Genomic DNA, 13,444 nt, shown 5'->3' on the forward strand with positions numbered 1-13,444 from the left:
TATTATACAAAGCACTGGATTCATTCAAGACACAAACAGCCTGCACAACACCATAATTAGTCAATATCAACATATAGTGATTAGGAGAAATGTTGTGTCTTGGGGCATTTCGTGCCTTGTTGTACGTTATTTGTATTTTCTCTTGACATACATTTTTATATTTTCTTTTGAGAAGTAAGCAGGATAAAAGGTAGGCATTGAGACACTGAGAAAATTCAATTTGGTTAAGTTTTGCTTTTATGAGTAACTATCCATTTTTTAAATGCTTGCTTGTCTATTCACATGATTACGTTTGTGAATCCTGAGGTTTCAGTGCATTTCACTTACTGAACAATGAACTTGAAAACATAATTTTGCGACTCGTTCTTACATGTTCTTCAAGTATAGGCCTTCTCCACATTTGTTTTTAGGGCCTCGTCTTAATGTAAGCTCTACTGAGAGAACACAAGGGTAGCAAGCATGCTCCATTCTCCTCATCTTCAACCACCACCATCCCTTTTACAGCAGGGCACTTCCCTTATGTAGGTCAAACCATCCATACAGTAGTAGCAGGTTCATCCCTCTCAGGACCTCACATTCCCACTCACTCGCCCTCCACTTGCAGCTCCTACTGTACCATGGGGCACAAGGTTAAACAGAGCTACGTCCCATACAGCCCACGCCAGAACAAATCCTACTGTAATACTGTATATGTAGCGTTGCTATAAATAAATCTACCTTAAACAAATGTTACGCTTTATCCCAGCCCCATGCATGCATGCCCACACAAATAATATATTTCTTTTAAAACAAAGGTCTCCTGTGTCAGTATCCCAAATGCCTTTTGCTGGGTGTTCTGAACGTGTGGGGTTTTCTTTTGTTTTTGTCAATGAGCCATTACAGCTTCCAACAAAACAAGACATGAAAGATGCACAGAAGGACTGCAGAGACAAATTTACCCAAGGGGATGGTAAATAAACCAGCTAACGAACTAACTAATTATGCATGCCATGGACGAGGCTCATGGTTACATTGCATGCTCTGCTCACCATCATCTGCCTTTGATTAGGGTTATTAATCTACAGTCTCTTTAGATAAGACTATCCACAATATTTTTTCTTCTTTCCCTTTCTGAAGCACATTGAATGACAATTGTGTATGATGATGTGCTATTACAAATACTACTGCTACTGCTATATTGCCATCACCTCCTAATTCCCAATGATAATGCAACAAAACTAACACATGCTAACAAGCAAGCAGCCATGAAGGAGAGCTCCTCGTGGACACCTCATGCCTGTGCTGTGCTTATGTGTGCCAACTCTTCCGCATCACTGCATACTGATCACCGCAGCTGGTTACTATGGAGAGTCAGCCAGAGCCTGGTATGGCTGGTGAGTGACAGAGCCAGGGGTGTCGTACAGGGGGGTCAAGTGTGACTGAGTTACCGGGGCCCCCGTGTATATAGGGGGCCCACACAGTGTCTGATTTATGTAGATATATGGCTGGAGGGTCCATTTGAGCTGATTGTACATAGGGCCAGGCAAGTCAAGCAAATAGAGAACCATGTAGCCTACCAAAGTCTTATGTTATTTGCCTGTATTCGATACAGTACACAAATTCAATTTATTCGCAGGTCCTTGTTACAGCACATTACGCCCTAGCTTAGTCTTAGGCACATGAGCGTTAGGTACTAGTCTTATATGCCCAGCAGAGGAGTAGAAACAGTGGTGTAGTCTACGTAGAACGTAGAACACTTCTAAATTTCAGGGATTTCAGTATACCCACTTAAAATTGATTGATCCATTGTTTTGAATACCACAAATATATACAGTATACCCACTTCAAAAAATGCTCAAATATACAGTATACCCACTTCAAAAAATGCTCAAATATACAGTATACCCACCATAAAAAGTAGACTACACCACTGAGTAGAAAGTAGAGGTAGAAGTACAGTCATGATGTACACCACTAGTACATGGTATTAAATAGTTATTCAACTGCACCTAATAAGTAAACACTTCTGATGCCCAGATGTTCTTATCGTGACTTCGCCAGTTGTTAAGTGGTTGAGGTAAAACACGCTTTGCACCCCCTTAAAAACCGGATGGATCATCTTAAAGGGCCATAAAATTGAAATTATATCCTTGAAAACTAGGCCTACAGATTGATGAATGCTATTCTAGTATTGAATCACAGTTTCATGGATTGATTGAAATTGCAGTGCAGTGCATGTTTTCAGGGTTGTGTGTGTGCGTGCGCGTGTGTGAGTGTGTGTGAGTTTGTGTGTGTGTCTGTTAGCTGTAAGTTGGTGGGGTCAGTCCCATCATTAATTGCAGCAACGCCTGTCTGCTGGACCCAGCCAAGAATCTTCCAAGCCCTTTCTTCAGAAGAAACCACATCTCTTGCACCACCAGGGACAGATCAAGGGATCACGTCCTAAAGGCCTCACCAAGAGACAGGCAGATGGACATCAGCGATCAGATTAGCAAGTCATTGATTACATCACTGAAAGTCAGGGACGTTGAGAGCTTTGGCCAGGCCCAGGACAAAAGTCATTTGAAAAGGCTCCCCACCAAATACATGCTATGTAATGAGGACACAATTGTGGGCCCCCTCTCTCCTTGGCCCAGGGCAACCGTCCTGTTTGTCCCCCCTGTCAGCTTCCCCGATGACGATGATCATGTACTGATATGATTTAAGACTAATTCCGCTTGAGCAAGACATGATCTCTTGATTTAAATTAGTTTGACTGAACAGTCAGTGGACAGAAAGTTGTATCTAAAACCAATGGCATTCAGGTCATTGCATAGAATGTGAATATTACAGGTTTACAACCTAAGTTTGAACCTACAGAAGATTACAGCATGTACAATTATTAAAATTAAGTAAAAAATATTGAACAAAAAACTTCTGCACTTCCGAACTGCACTTATAGATTCCTGTAGCTACAGTATAATTTGTAGGCTACAAAACCTATTAAAAATGGAAAATTATTCAACAGATGTGCAAAGTCAGCTTCATTAATTCACGTAAAGCTTTACCAGTGTATGAAATATGTATGCCTGACACAGACCTCATGAAAAATGTGTTTCTCGCCAAAATTTTGATAGGTCCAAAATTCTTAAACATGGCAAAACATGACTATCATGTAGTAGTAGAATATGGTTTGTGTGCTTGCTATGACAGCTTCATACAGCCAGGTGTGTGAATATTTTTGGCTTTGACAAAACTACACAATTTTACAAACTTGTGAGTATACAGTGTGCTTCATTGCCTTGTGCCATATAAAATTTGTGCAGTTGTAACAAGAATCTTATTTCTGTGCTATGACAAAGACATAGATTTTACAAATTGTGGCTTTGGTTTGATGAAAAGTGCACACTTTTCTGTTAAACACAATCAGTGTATACACCTTCCTCATGAGAAGAGAGAGGAGGACCTATAGGGCCACGTGCCTGTAAATGCAGGTGATCCCATTTTCAGATACATGGACATCATAAATCGACTGTATGAGAATAAACACTAATAGTCAAAGATCATATTGCAAGTGTATCATCATATGGATACTCATTCATAGAAAGGGGAAGGCAGTTCTTCTACAGTTGCTTCACTTCTTAGGCCCATCACTCTGCTCTCTCTTCTGATATTTTAACCAAAACATAGCCTAGAGGCTTGGTGGTATGACAAGAGAACGTCTGAACATTTGTTTTCACTCTTCTCCTTTCTCTCCTCCTTTCTTTTCCGGTCTACATAGCCAAAAGTGAACCATCTGCATTTCAGCTCAATGCTATGCAGATGCATGTTATTATTATAGGCCTCAAGAGCTTGTAGGCTAATGATTGGGATTTGGGAATAGAAAGCACGAAAGCCTGATTTACAAAAAAGAGTCTGTAGATAAGGCCTACACAAATGTCATTAGAGAATATATTTCGATATTTAATTTCCCACAAGTCAGCCATTATAAATCTCAACAAAAGTCAATGAATCAATGTCCTGGTCTGAACATACGACGCTGCTCCCTATGTGATGCTGCTGTATGGTGACAACTTTCTCACGCGCCCACCCTTTTCTGGGTTTACTAGATTACAAAAATAGCTTACATTAAATAAATAAATGAACAAATATTTGGAGCGTTGTGTTCTTTCTATTGCACCCAACCAAACATATAAAAAAGACGATACGAGCACAAGAATAGCCCCATCCATGGACCACTTGACAACATTCACCTTGAAGCATCTGCGTGGAGGCTAGATGACAGCTAGACTGAACAATGGTGACCGCCTACCTCCTCAAGCACCACCGCACTGAGCGGTCCAGCAATCCTTGATCCTCCGCTGTCAGCACAGTTGACCGGGAAAAAACACTGCATTCAAGCATGCGGATAAACACATGTCCGCGGAAAGTCATGCCATACGTGTAGTTCCATACAAGACCTTCCTCTGTAAGATATGTGTGACGTTTGACGTTTCCCTGAGAGCTGCGCAGGTCTTCGAGACGAGAAGAGGAGAGGATGGGCGACTGTGTCCTGTTGATGCTCCTTCGTGTAGCACTACCCACTCCGAGAACATGGAGTGCTGCACGATTCACATCCTACACACATGATGCAAGCCAAGACAATAGACATTTGATCATTCGTTCATTCACAGTTTTGCTACAAGTAAGACTACAAGCGGGAAAGCGCATAATGTGTCATTAGTGAGCTATTCCATAACAACTCAGTGCTCATGCTTTATTAATTTATTGGCCCTCAGAAAATTGGATGGTCCTCGACCTCGATGGTATATAGGCAGGCAGCTATTACAACCTGTAGAAAGACCTTAGACAATGTGTAGGCCTATTTTGTTACAATGTTTAAAATATTGGTGAAATGTTATTATTAACATACGTCGATAATTATGAACTATCTCTCTCTCTTTTGTGTGTTTTTTTTTTAAATGAAATTGTGAATCAGAGGGAGGGAGTCAGAGCTCTTGCTCCACTAATTACCACGCCTCTTACGTATGACGCAATTACGTCGAGAGGAAGAGTTTCAGGAAAAACGTGTACGGCACATTGCTAGTAATAATCATGGATTCAACTGAATCAATATTATCCTCCTTGGTAAGAATTTGGTGTCTATTTCTTATTACGGATATACTTGGAATCATTTTCATTCTTTATTTAATATAACAGCTGCTTACCATTTGTCATGTAGACAAACTGGATTAGGAAGTAGGCACTTAGCAAAACAGGCCACAGAATGCTAGCAACACCGTTAGCCATCTTGAACATGTGTAAATAACATAGAGGGTGGAGTTTATCTAGAGGGTTCATAACCATGTTAGCTTCCGGGAATCGGTTGTTCCAAAAAAAAATGGCGGCTGGTGTGAAAATCGCTCAAAATCGCTGGAAATACATAGAGATGAATGGGCGACATTTACTTGATTTTCACGTAAAATACCGAGAAATATACTTCCGAATCAACGGGAATCTCTTCACTGACTGAGCTTTATACCAAATCATGTATTCTTCTGTTGTAAGGTTAGCTGTAGAATTTTAAATTAATTTTAGAGTATGGCTCCAATATACCTATTGTCAGACACTGAACCACAATGGAATAGGCATTGGAGGCTTTCTGCACTGCTGTCCAATGCTAGTACTAGGCCTAGTTATTATATCGAGTGTATTACAGTGTATTGTAAAAAAAAAAAAAGAAGTTATTGACGGATTGTGGTGAAAATTTCGATTGGGGGGGGGGGGATGACAAAAGGGCAAGGGGTTTAAGTTCTTCTTCACCGCAAAAAAACAATATAGGCCTAGGCATTAATCAGGCAGTGTGTGGAAAAAAACAGAAATAAAAAACGCATCAAAAGAACGAAGTTAACGACGCTGTGAATCTCGAGTCAGCCGATATCCTGTGCGATTTAAAGTAGGCCTAGGTAGCGTACATTATGCCATTATGCCGACCAGTTCGGTTAATAGTTAGGTTAATAACCTAATCTTAATGATAACAACTTGTAGGCCTAGGCTGCTAGGAGTGTTGTCCTGGAAGCCAATGAAGATTTAATGAAGATTTACTTAACAAATAATTAGGACCTATAGCCCTATATGGCATCCTATTTGTTTTTCAAGTCTATCCTTCCCTTGTTTTTGTGATGTCAAAATTAAATGGCAATGGCAATGGCAATTTAAAAAAAAAATCCTGGATCTAGACCACCACCAGAATTAACCAACTAGCCTATAGAAATGTTAATAAATACCCTTCAGAACGTTTTGAGTTATGCTGACAGATAGACCAACGACCGTAGCCTACCCCAAGCAAAACCTCCTTCGTGGAGGAAATAAGCATTCGACGTCTTCGAAAGGGCAGAATAGATAATAAAAATGCCCCCGGGATCGTCGTTCAGGACTGTAAAAACGTTAGGCCTTTAGGTTTAATGTTCTGATTAGTTCATTTAGCCAATATCGTAATTGAAGGAAATGTATACCCTTATGCGTCGCATAGGAAATGAATGGATGGCTGAAACAAGATGGCCGCTTTTTCACACCAATGCTAAATTGCGACACCTACAGACCGATTCCCATAAAACACGCTTATGAACTCTCTAGATAAACTCCACCCTCTATGTAAATAATATCAAAGCTTGTGTTCTCCAGTCTCCAATATGGTGAGAACCAAGTGTCGTCAGAATTCACCAACATCGCCTGTGTACTGTTACCAAGAAAAAATATAGCCTACTGTTTGTGTATTGTATCATAACATAACTGTTTGTGGCTTCGCCTTATACCGTCCTGGCTACAGTTGACCAACTTCTGCCACGGCAGAACCAACTACCTACCCTACATTGATTTGTTCCCTGTTATACGTTGTTATTCATGATTGAAAATGTGTTTACAGGGCGTGGAGCGTGCTTCGGCAGCGGCACATGCTCTGTCTCTCCCTGCGGATGCATATGGCAATGATGTAAGTACCTTGGTATAGCAACGCCTGCTATGAAAACAAAAAAAACGTGCTGGTGTAGTCTGGCCCAATTGAACTCAGTATACAGGGTAAATATATCGCTGTAAATATAATGCGGCGGATATAAGGATGATCATATCAAATGAGATGCATCCCTGTGTCTGGGTCATTTACAGTTCTTCTTTGAGTTGGTCTTTGAATCAGAGGGTTGCAGGTTCGAATCCCACCCTGACTCATCCCCTACACCTCCATACCATGGACAAGGCACCTAACCTAAGAGTTGCAATCCATGTAACTGTTACTTTGCAGTTGTTTTATTTGCTGAAAATGTCAAAAGTGTTCTCTAAGTGCAATGCAGTGAATGTATTTGTCTCGTTGTGTCCAGCCCCAACTGGAGATGATGTGGGCCATGAAGGCATACAACCATGCAGAAGTGTACTTCAACGTAAGTATAAATGTGACTTCAATGTGAAGTTCTGGAATACTTTGTCCAAAACATTTTTTGATTTTGTCACATGTCAATTCCTCACATTTTCTTTCCCTTGACATCTTAAAGTTGATTTCTTCAGTGGATCCCAAGTTTCTCAAACTAACAAAACAAGATGACAACATCCATTCTGCGTTCACTGAGAGCTTCAGTGACCTCAACCTGGATGTTCTGGACCCAGACCACCTGAAGACTCCTGAGGCTAAAGAGGTACGTCAGTTGGAGGATTCCTTTTTTTCCCCTCTCCACCCTCGTCAGGTTGATTTCACACAAGTTCGCACCTCAGACTGGACCTCTTGGATGCAAGTCAAACTACTTCCTTTCCTCACTGTCAACCTAGGCAGAAGAGCTTCTGGGGTGCCTTTCCATTCTCAATCTCGATTACAGATGAGATTATAATTGACCTTTGAATTGTACTTTTGCAAGATATTGAATACAATTTTGACCATCAATGACGCTGAGCCTCACATCACGAAGCCACAACTAAGAGGAAAGGACGTAGTAGTTCGACTGGCAACCCTGAAAACATACTCCCTCTGTGGACATCTTTTAAGACGCAGCTTAAAGCTGCGTGTACACCAGAATCGACCTCCGCTACCCGAGATCGCTGAAGAGTTTTAGCCATGAATTCGCTTTATTTGCTGCTCTGACCGGGACATTGACATGTTTGATTTAGCTAATCACATAACGGCTCTGGCTTGTCAGCCTGGGACATTCTGAGATATGAACATTCAAATTGGTTTTCGCAGAACCTCGTCATAGCTCATTACAATAATATTAGCTTGACTTTAATCACTGAAATTTGCTGTGGTCGCCAAGGTCGCTTTGCTCCCAGCGAATTCGCCGACCCTCCATAGAGAAATAATGATGTCACTCAGGTACCTTAGGCCACTCTTGGTGTACACATAGTTTAAGATTTATCTTTTTACATTTGCATTCTCTTGACTGCCATTCATCACTATCTCCATTTTCTTTTTATGCCTTGTTTAATGTTGTCTTTTTGTTTTCAATCTGTTTAAATTCTTTCAATTGGTTTTAACTCTACAATTTCAGTCTATTTTTATTGTGCTCGGTTCCTTGCTGTTTTAGTCTTTTTATTCTTGGAGCACTTAGAGCTAAATTCTTTGTGAAAAAAAGTGTTTTACAAATAAGTAATTGTTATTATACTCGTGCTTTTACAAACAATGCACTCTACCTCAACAAAGAAGTGCAGTTGAAAGTGTAGAAGCCACATTGAATGTTAATTGAACGCCTAGACCAAATCAATGCAATGCTGGTTGCAGATTTCTTGTTTCTGAATGCTATAGGACTAATACCATTATCAAATTTACAGAAAAGAAAAGGTGGATTAGAAACGGTGTCCTGCAGCTCAGACAATGCAATTCTGTTACATGTAGTAATTTTCAGGAAGCACTTGAGATTCCATCTTAAAATGTCATTTATGAACATGTCTTTCAGAGATGGAGACCATTCTGTAATCAGTTTGAAGGCGTTGTTGATGACTTCAACTACGGTACACTGCTTCGTCTGGACAGCAAGAAAGACTACACAGAGGAAAACACAATTTTCGGTATGTGAGATTTTCCTTTTGTTTGCGTCATGAACTACAACCGTTTCCAGTTTCACAAACTGATCGTGTGATTCTTGTTTGCCTTTCCAGCCACCAGAATCCAGTTTTTTGCCATCGAAATCGCCCGTAACCGTGGAGGCTTCAACGATACAGTGTTTAACGCTAAAGCCAAGCAACAGAATGAGAAACAGAGTTCGTAGCCAGCAAAAGTGGCGTCACCCATGGCCTTTAGTGTGTAAAGTCTTTCTGTGATATGAGAAAGCGGAGAGTGCTAACTGGAGAATGGATCATTGAGACAGAAGTATTTAATTAAAACTGGAAGATATTTTGTTGCAGGTGGCATCATGTCTAAAGATGTTCAGTGCCAAGGTAGTCTTCCAGGATCAGTAAATCTGTCCATTTTATGTTTGTTTCACAACATTTGTGACGAAAAGAGGAGTGGCACTATTGTAAGTGAATACCGCTATCTCCTTTTTAAAACGACGTTCCCAATGCTATACCCAACATGTATTCTTTCTGTATGGTCAAGTGTACCTTTTCAACCAAGTGGGTAGCAAGTTTTTTTTTGTTTAAAACTGAATTATGCAGAATAAAAATGGAGCTTCATGTATACAAACCATTGACGTTTATTTTGCAGTCACAATGCTTACACTATATGTAGCAGACATCCAAACATTTTCAACCAACTATCATATCATAGCACTCAGTGGACCCAACACACAGTCGCCAGAAGGACACATTCACATCAGGGAACCAACGGAAGAAAAGGGAAACTTAAAAACATCCATGAGTGTTTTTTAAACATGGTTAGAGATGAGCTAGATCTTCACAAACAGTTAGCAGCAACATCTGATGAGTAGCACAAGTTGCTAATATATTCCATTCTGTCTCATGTACTGTACTGACTTTTCTTTTTCTCTGTAACTACTCGTGATATTCTTCGGGTATTTAAAAAAATAAGTTGGGGATCCTTCAAAGGGGCTAAGAAAAAAAAAATTGGGGTGAAAGTTTTTAGACCGACAACTGTCCAAGATTTGTTTCACTTCCTTTTGTGATGAGTTGTAGTACCAAAGTTCTTTTTGAAGTACACAGCTACATCCTATAGGCCTTAACTACCAAAACTTATGCCAGCTTAACAAGAAAGCCACAAGAGACTGGGAAGCCTGGGAGATACGATTTAAAAAGCAGGTCAACAAGTTGACGATTGGCTCGGAGAAGAGCAACTTCACTACAACCATAATCAGTTTTTTTTTGTTCATCTAATCAAAATCCACAAAAAGACATGATTCAAGCTTTCTGAGACTATTTTAAGAAAAGAATAAAAAACTAAGCGGGGAAAGGGGGAGGACTGGTGGTTTTGCAACCCCCACACCCCTCTTGCAGCTGAGGTCTCGGAATGAAATCATCATACACATGAACGCAGTCACAATCACCCACTTTCAAACTTGATTGATCTTCAACCGCTAAATCCTAGGCCCAAGGCTCAAGCAAGCTTGTGTGTTCCCAACACTTGAAGCTCCTCTGTAAGACAGAGAGGGTGTTTTCCAAGGCCAAGTAAGGAAGGTTTTATTTCTCACTCAAGTCACGCATCACAACCACAACTACCATCAGCACCATCATCAGCATGGGCGCAAGTCAAACTAGTAACCTGCCGTCCTTCCCTGTTGCTTGTGTCCTCATGATGCAAGGCTCGGTATCATTAAAAGTTTTATTCAGTATCTTGCAAAAGCACATTTTAAAGGTCAGCAACTCATTTGCCATCAAATTGCTGTTGTTGGAGGGTCTGCCTGGGTCGATCGTGGGGAAACGTTATGGTTTTCTCCTTTGAGGCGCGGTGGGTGACAGCGACGCAAAAGGTCACAAGCAACAGGAACGGGCCGGAGGACCTGGTTTGAGTTGCACCCCATCACTTCATATGCATACACCTCAAGACTGGACTTTTTGTTGTGGGGAATTTGGGTTCCCACTGGCCCCATGAACAGACATCCCTCTCTGCAACTGCAAAGGCAGCAGGAAATAGTGTATTTACAAAGTCTTCCATGCGCCATCATGTCACTCTAAAGATTTAAGGAAAATATACATCGCATTTTTTTCTTTTCTTCTGTCATCGGTCTTTCCCTCACTCTCCCCATGTAATTTCACGAGAGCATCATCACCCCCGCCCCACCCAAACACATCACCCTAGATCTTCTCCCCCACAGCCTTTTACACACCCGTGACGCATACAGGGGTTTGTAAAGCACACCACTCACACCAATCAAACATGTCACTTGGGATATAGTAATTTCTCTTCATACAGACAAACCCACACTTCAGCACAGTTGCACTAACTTACTAGACTGTAAAAATGTCACACACTTTCATCTTTCTTTGTTTTTTGATTTTTTTCCTTTTCTTAAATTGAAATCATTATAAACATTGTTCAAAATGTTATGAAAAAAATGTACACTTCTTTTTTTTCCGTGTGTTTCTATACAAGGCAGGCAGAAGCAGAGCACTACACATAACCAGCTTACACTCCACGATCCGCAGCACCCCTCCCCCCACACACCCGAGCACGCATGCGCACACACACACGCACGCACGCACGCCCTCCCCTCAAACATTCGGACACGGACGCGCGCACACACACACACACACACACACACACACACACACACACACACACACACACACACACACACACACACACACACACACACACACACACACACACACACACACACACACACACACGCGCACCCTCCCTCAATCTCTTGAGGGATGGAAGAACAGCAGCCATTCGTACGCTTGTGCCAGTCTCTCCAGACACCTCCACTCCTGGCCCATACCTCAATAAATCTCCCCCCTCATCTCCTCTCCTCTCCTCTCAGACCCAACTCTCTCTTTGGACGCTGGGCCCTCAACCCACCGCCCGGCCAACCCACCCACTCACTCACTCACAGACTGACTTCCAGGAAAGTCAGTGGGGGCGGCCTTGAGAAAACTGGCTTTAAAATCGGTGTATATTTATACGTGAATATATAAAAAAGGTGGGGAGGACCGAGTGATGGGGAGAAGAGCGACAGGAGGGGAGCAAGGTGCCTGGGAGGTTAAGAGGAGTCGAGGAGCGAAAGGAGGCGCAGGAGGAGGAGTGCGAGTTAGAGGAGGAGCAGGCTTGCACAGCGGTGTCCCCCTGGCGTCCGGGCCCTGGGGGAGGTGGAGGAGGAAGAGGAGGAGGAGGAGGAGGGCGCAAGAGCGCAAAGTGGCGCGTGACCGCATTGCCGCTGCCATGGACAGGTGCCCAGTGGAATGTCAGCTCATCATGTCGTTGCTGTTTACCCCGTATGTGGAATTCTTCATGGAGTCGTTCACTTCCCGTCTAAATACTGAAAGGTTCTGTGTAAACCTGCGAGAGGAAGGAAGATAGTTTGCATTTACCATACTTTCCATCTAGATTCATTTTCTCCCCACCAGAGGGACATCAATAGCTTAAAAAATATTGGTTAAAAAATTGTCTACTCTACAACATTCAAAACATTTCTAGGAACAAGCACATCATGACAATGACAAGTTATTATTAATTTAATAAAGCAAATTGGAACAAGTAATTATACAAAAGTTTACCAGAGAGGTGAGACAGTGAATAAAAAACTTGATAGGATAGCCACTCACCTGTCTCTATTTTTGGTTAGCAGGTTCCGTTCTATGCCTTCCATTAAGTTTTCAAAGCATAAGTGCATGGCCTGTTGTTTTTCTGGTGGCTGGCTGTTGACGATGCTGTTCCTCAAGTCTGCAAAATACTGACACACAAAAAAATCCATAGAAATGTCAGTTGACATACAATAGAAGCTAGTAATGGGGGGGGGTTGCGAGAGTATAGTTTACAAACTGATATCCATAACATGGGAAGAATCAGAAGGGAGAGATTGTTTGTAATTATTACACAGAAAATGTACATGCAATTTGTAAACACAAGCACTTACCTTCTCATTTAACAAGATCAAACCCAGCAGTGGCCGCGACATGGACCACTGATTTCGGCAGTCTTCAAATATAATAATATTAAGCACCGTGGACAGCATCTGCAACACAGAGGGAAAAAGAATATAATGCTTTCAGTGTTTCCCACAGATTTTTCCTTTAGTCAAGGTGGTGGGGCGTTAGTCAGCATCAGAGAGCAGTTTCATTTGAAATATGATCTGAAAACTCTTAAAAAGTATATATTCTTTAGAAATTACATTCACAACATGAAATCTTAATCTTTTCAGGGGCCTTAACAAGGTGGTAGGTGTTTCTTGTCAAGGTGGCCGCCTTAGCAATAAAGTGCTGGGGGATACTGATGCTTTGCATGGATACACACTCTGAACATCTTGTGGATTATGGATCTTGAAGTCTATGGATGACATTGTGAAGAAAAAAGGAACATGCAAAAAGCCACAAAACACAACCGTTTGCCTTATCACACGACCGTAGCTGACTG

The 13,444-nt window shown here is 41.6% G+C and overlaps 2 protein-coding genes across 4 annotated transcripts in view; one reads left to right on the forward strand and one right to left on the reverse strand.

The window, feature by feature from the left end:
* The first annotated feature begins 4,970 nt into the window (after nucleotides 1–4,970).
* On the forward strand, nucleotides 4,971–9,601 carry pbdc1 (polysaccharide biosynthesis domain containing 1). The gene is made up of 6 exons (XM_063210713.1): nucleotides 4,971–5,085; nucleotides 6,863–6,928; nucleotides 7,311–7,370; nucleotides 7,482–7,622; nucleotides 8,871–8,982; nucleotides 9,073–9,601. Exons 1-6 carry the CDS (start codon nucleotides 5,053–5,055, stop codon nucleotides 9,180–9,182), a joined length of 522 nt encoding a protein of 173 aa, XP_063066783.1. The 5' UTR covers nucleotides 4,971–5,052; the 3' UTR covers nucleotides 9,183–9,601.
* The window catches only part of xpo7 (exportin 7), a 36,507-nt gene continuing 32,653 nt past the window's right edge, over nucleotides 9,591–13,444 (reverse strand). For all 3 annotated transcript variants that reach the window (XM_063210712.1, XM_063210711.1, XM_063210710.1), the window contains exons 26-28: nucleotides 12,948–13,046; nucleotides 12,637–12,764; nucleotides 9,591–12,370 (exon numbers count right to left, since the gene is read on the reverse strand). In XM_063210712.1, coding sequence (XP_063066782.1) covers nucleotides 12,277–12,370; nucleotides 12,637–12,764; nucleotides 12,948–13,046 — 321 coding nt within the window. In that variant the 3' untranslated portion in view covers nucleotides 9,591–12,276. The remainder of the gene's footprint in view (nucleotides 12,371–12,636; nucleotides 12,765–12,947; nucleotides 13,047–13,444) is intronic.

This window comes from Engraulis encrasicolus, chromosome 11, assembly GCF_034702125.1.
Source record: "Engraulis encrasicolus isolate BLACKSEA-1 chromosome 11, IST_EnEncr_1.0, whole genome shotgun sequence".
NCBI classification, from domain to species: domain Eukaryota; kingdom Metazoa; phylum Chordata; class Actinopteri; order Clupeiformes; family Engraulidae; genus Engraulis; species Engraulis encrasicolus.

Coding starts and splice junctions, on each gene's coding strand:
- pbdc1 (XM_063210713.1), top strand. CDS start 5,053: ATGGATTCAACTGAATCAATATTATCCTCCTTG. Junction 5,086..6,862: donor AATCAATATTATCCTCCTTG/GTAAGAATTTGG, acceptor ATGTGTTTACAG/GGCGTGGAGCGTGCTTCGGC. Junction 8,983..9,072: donor AGAGGAAAACACAATTTTCG/GTATGTGAGATT, acceptor TTGCCTTTCCAG/CCACCAGAATCCAGTTTTTT.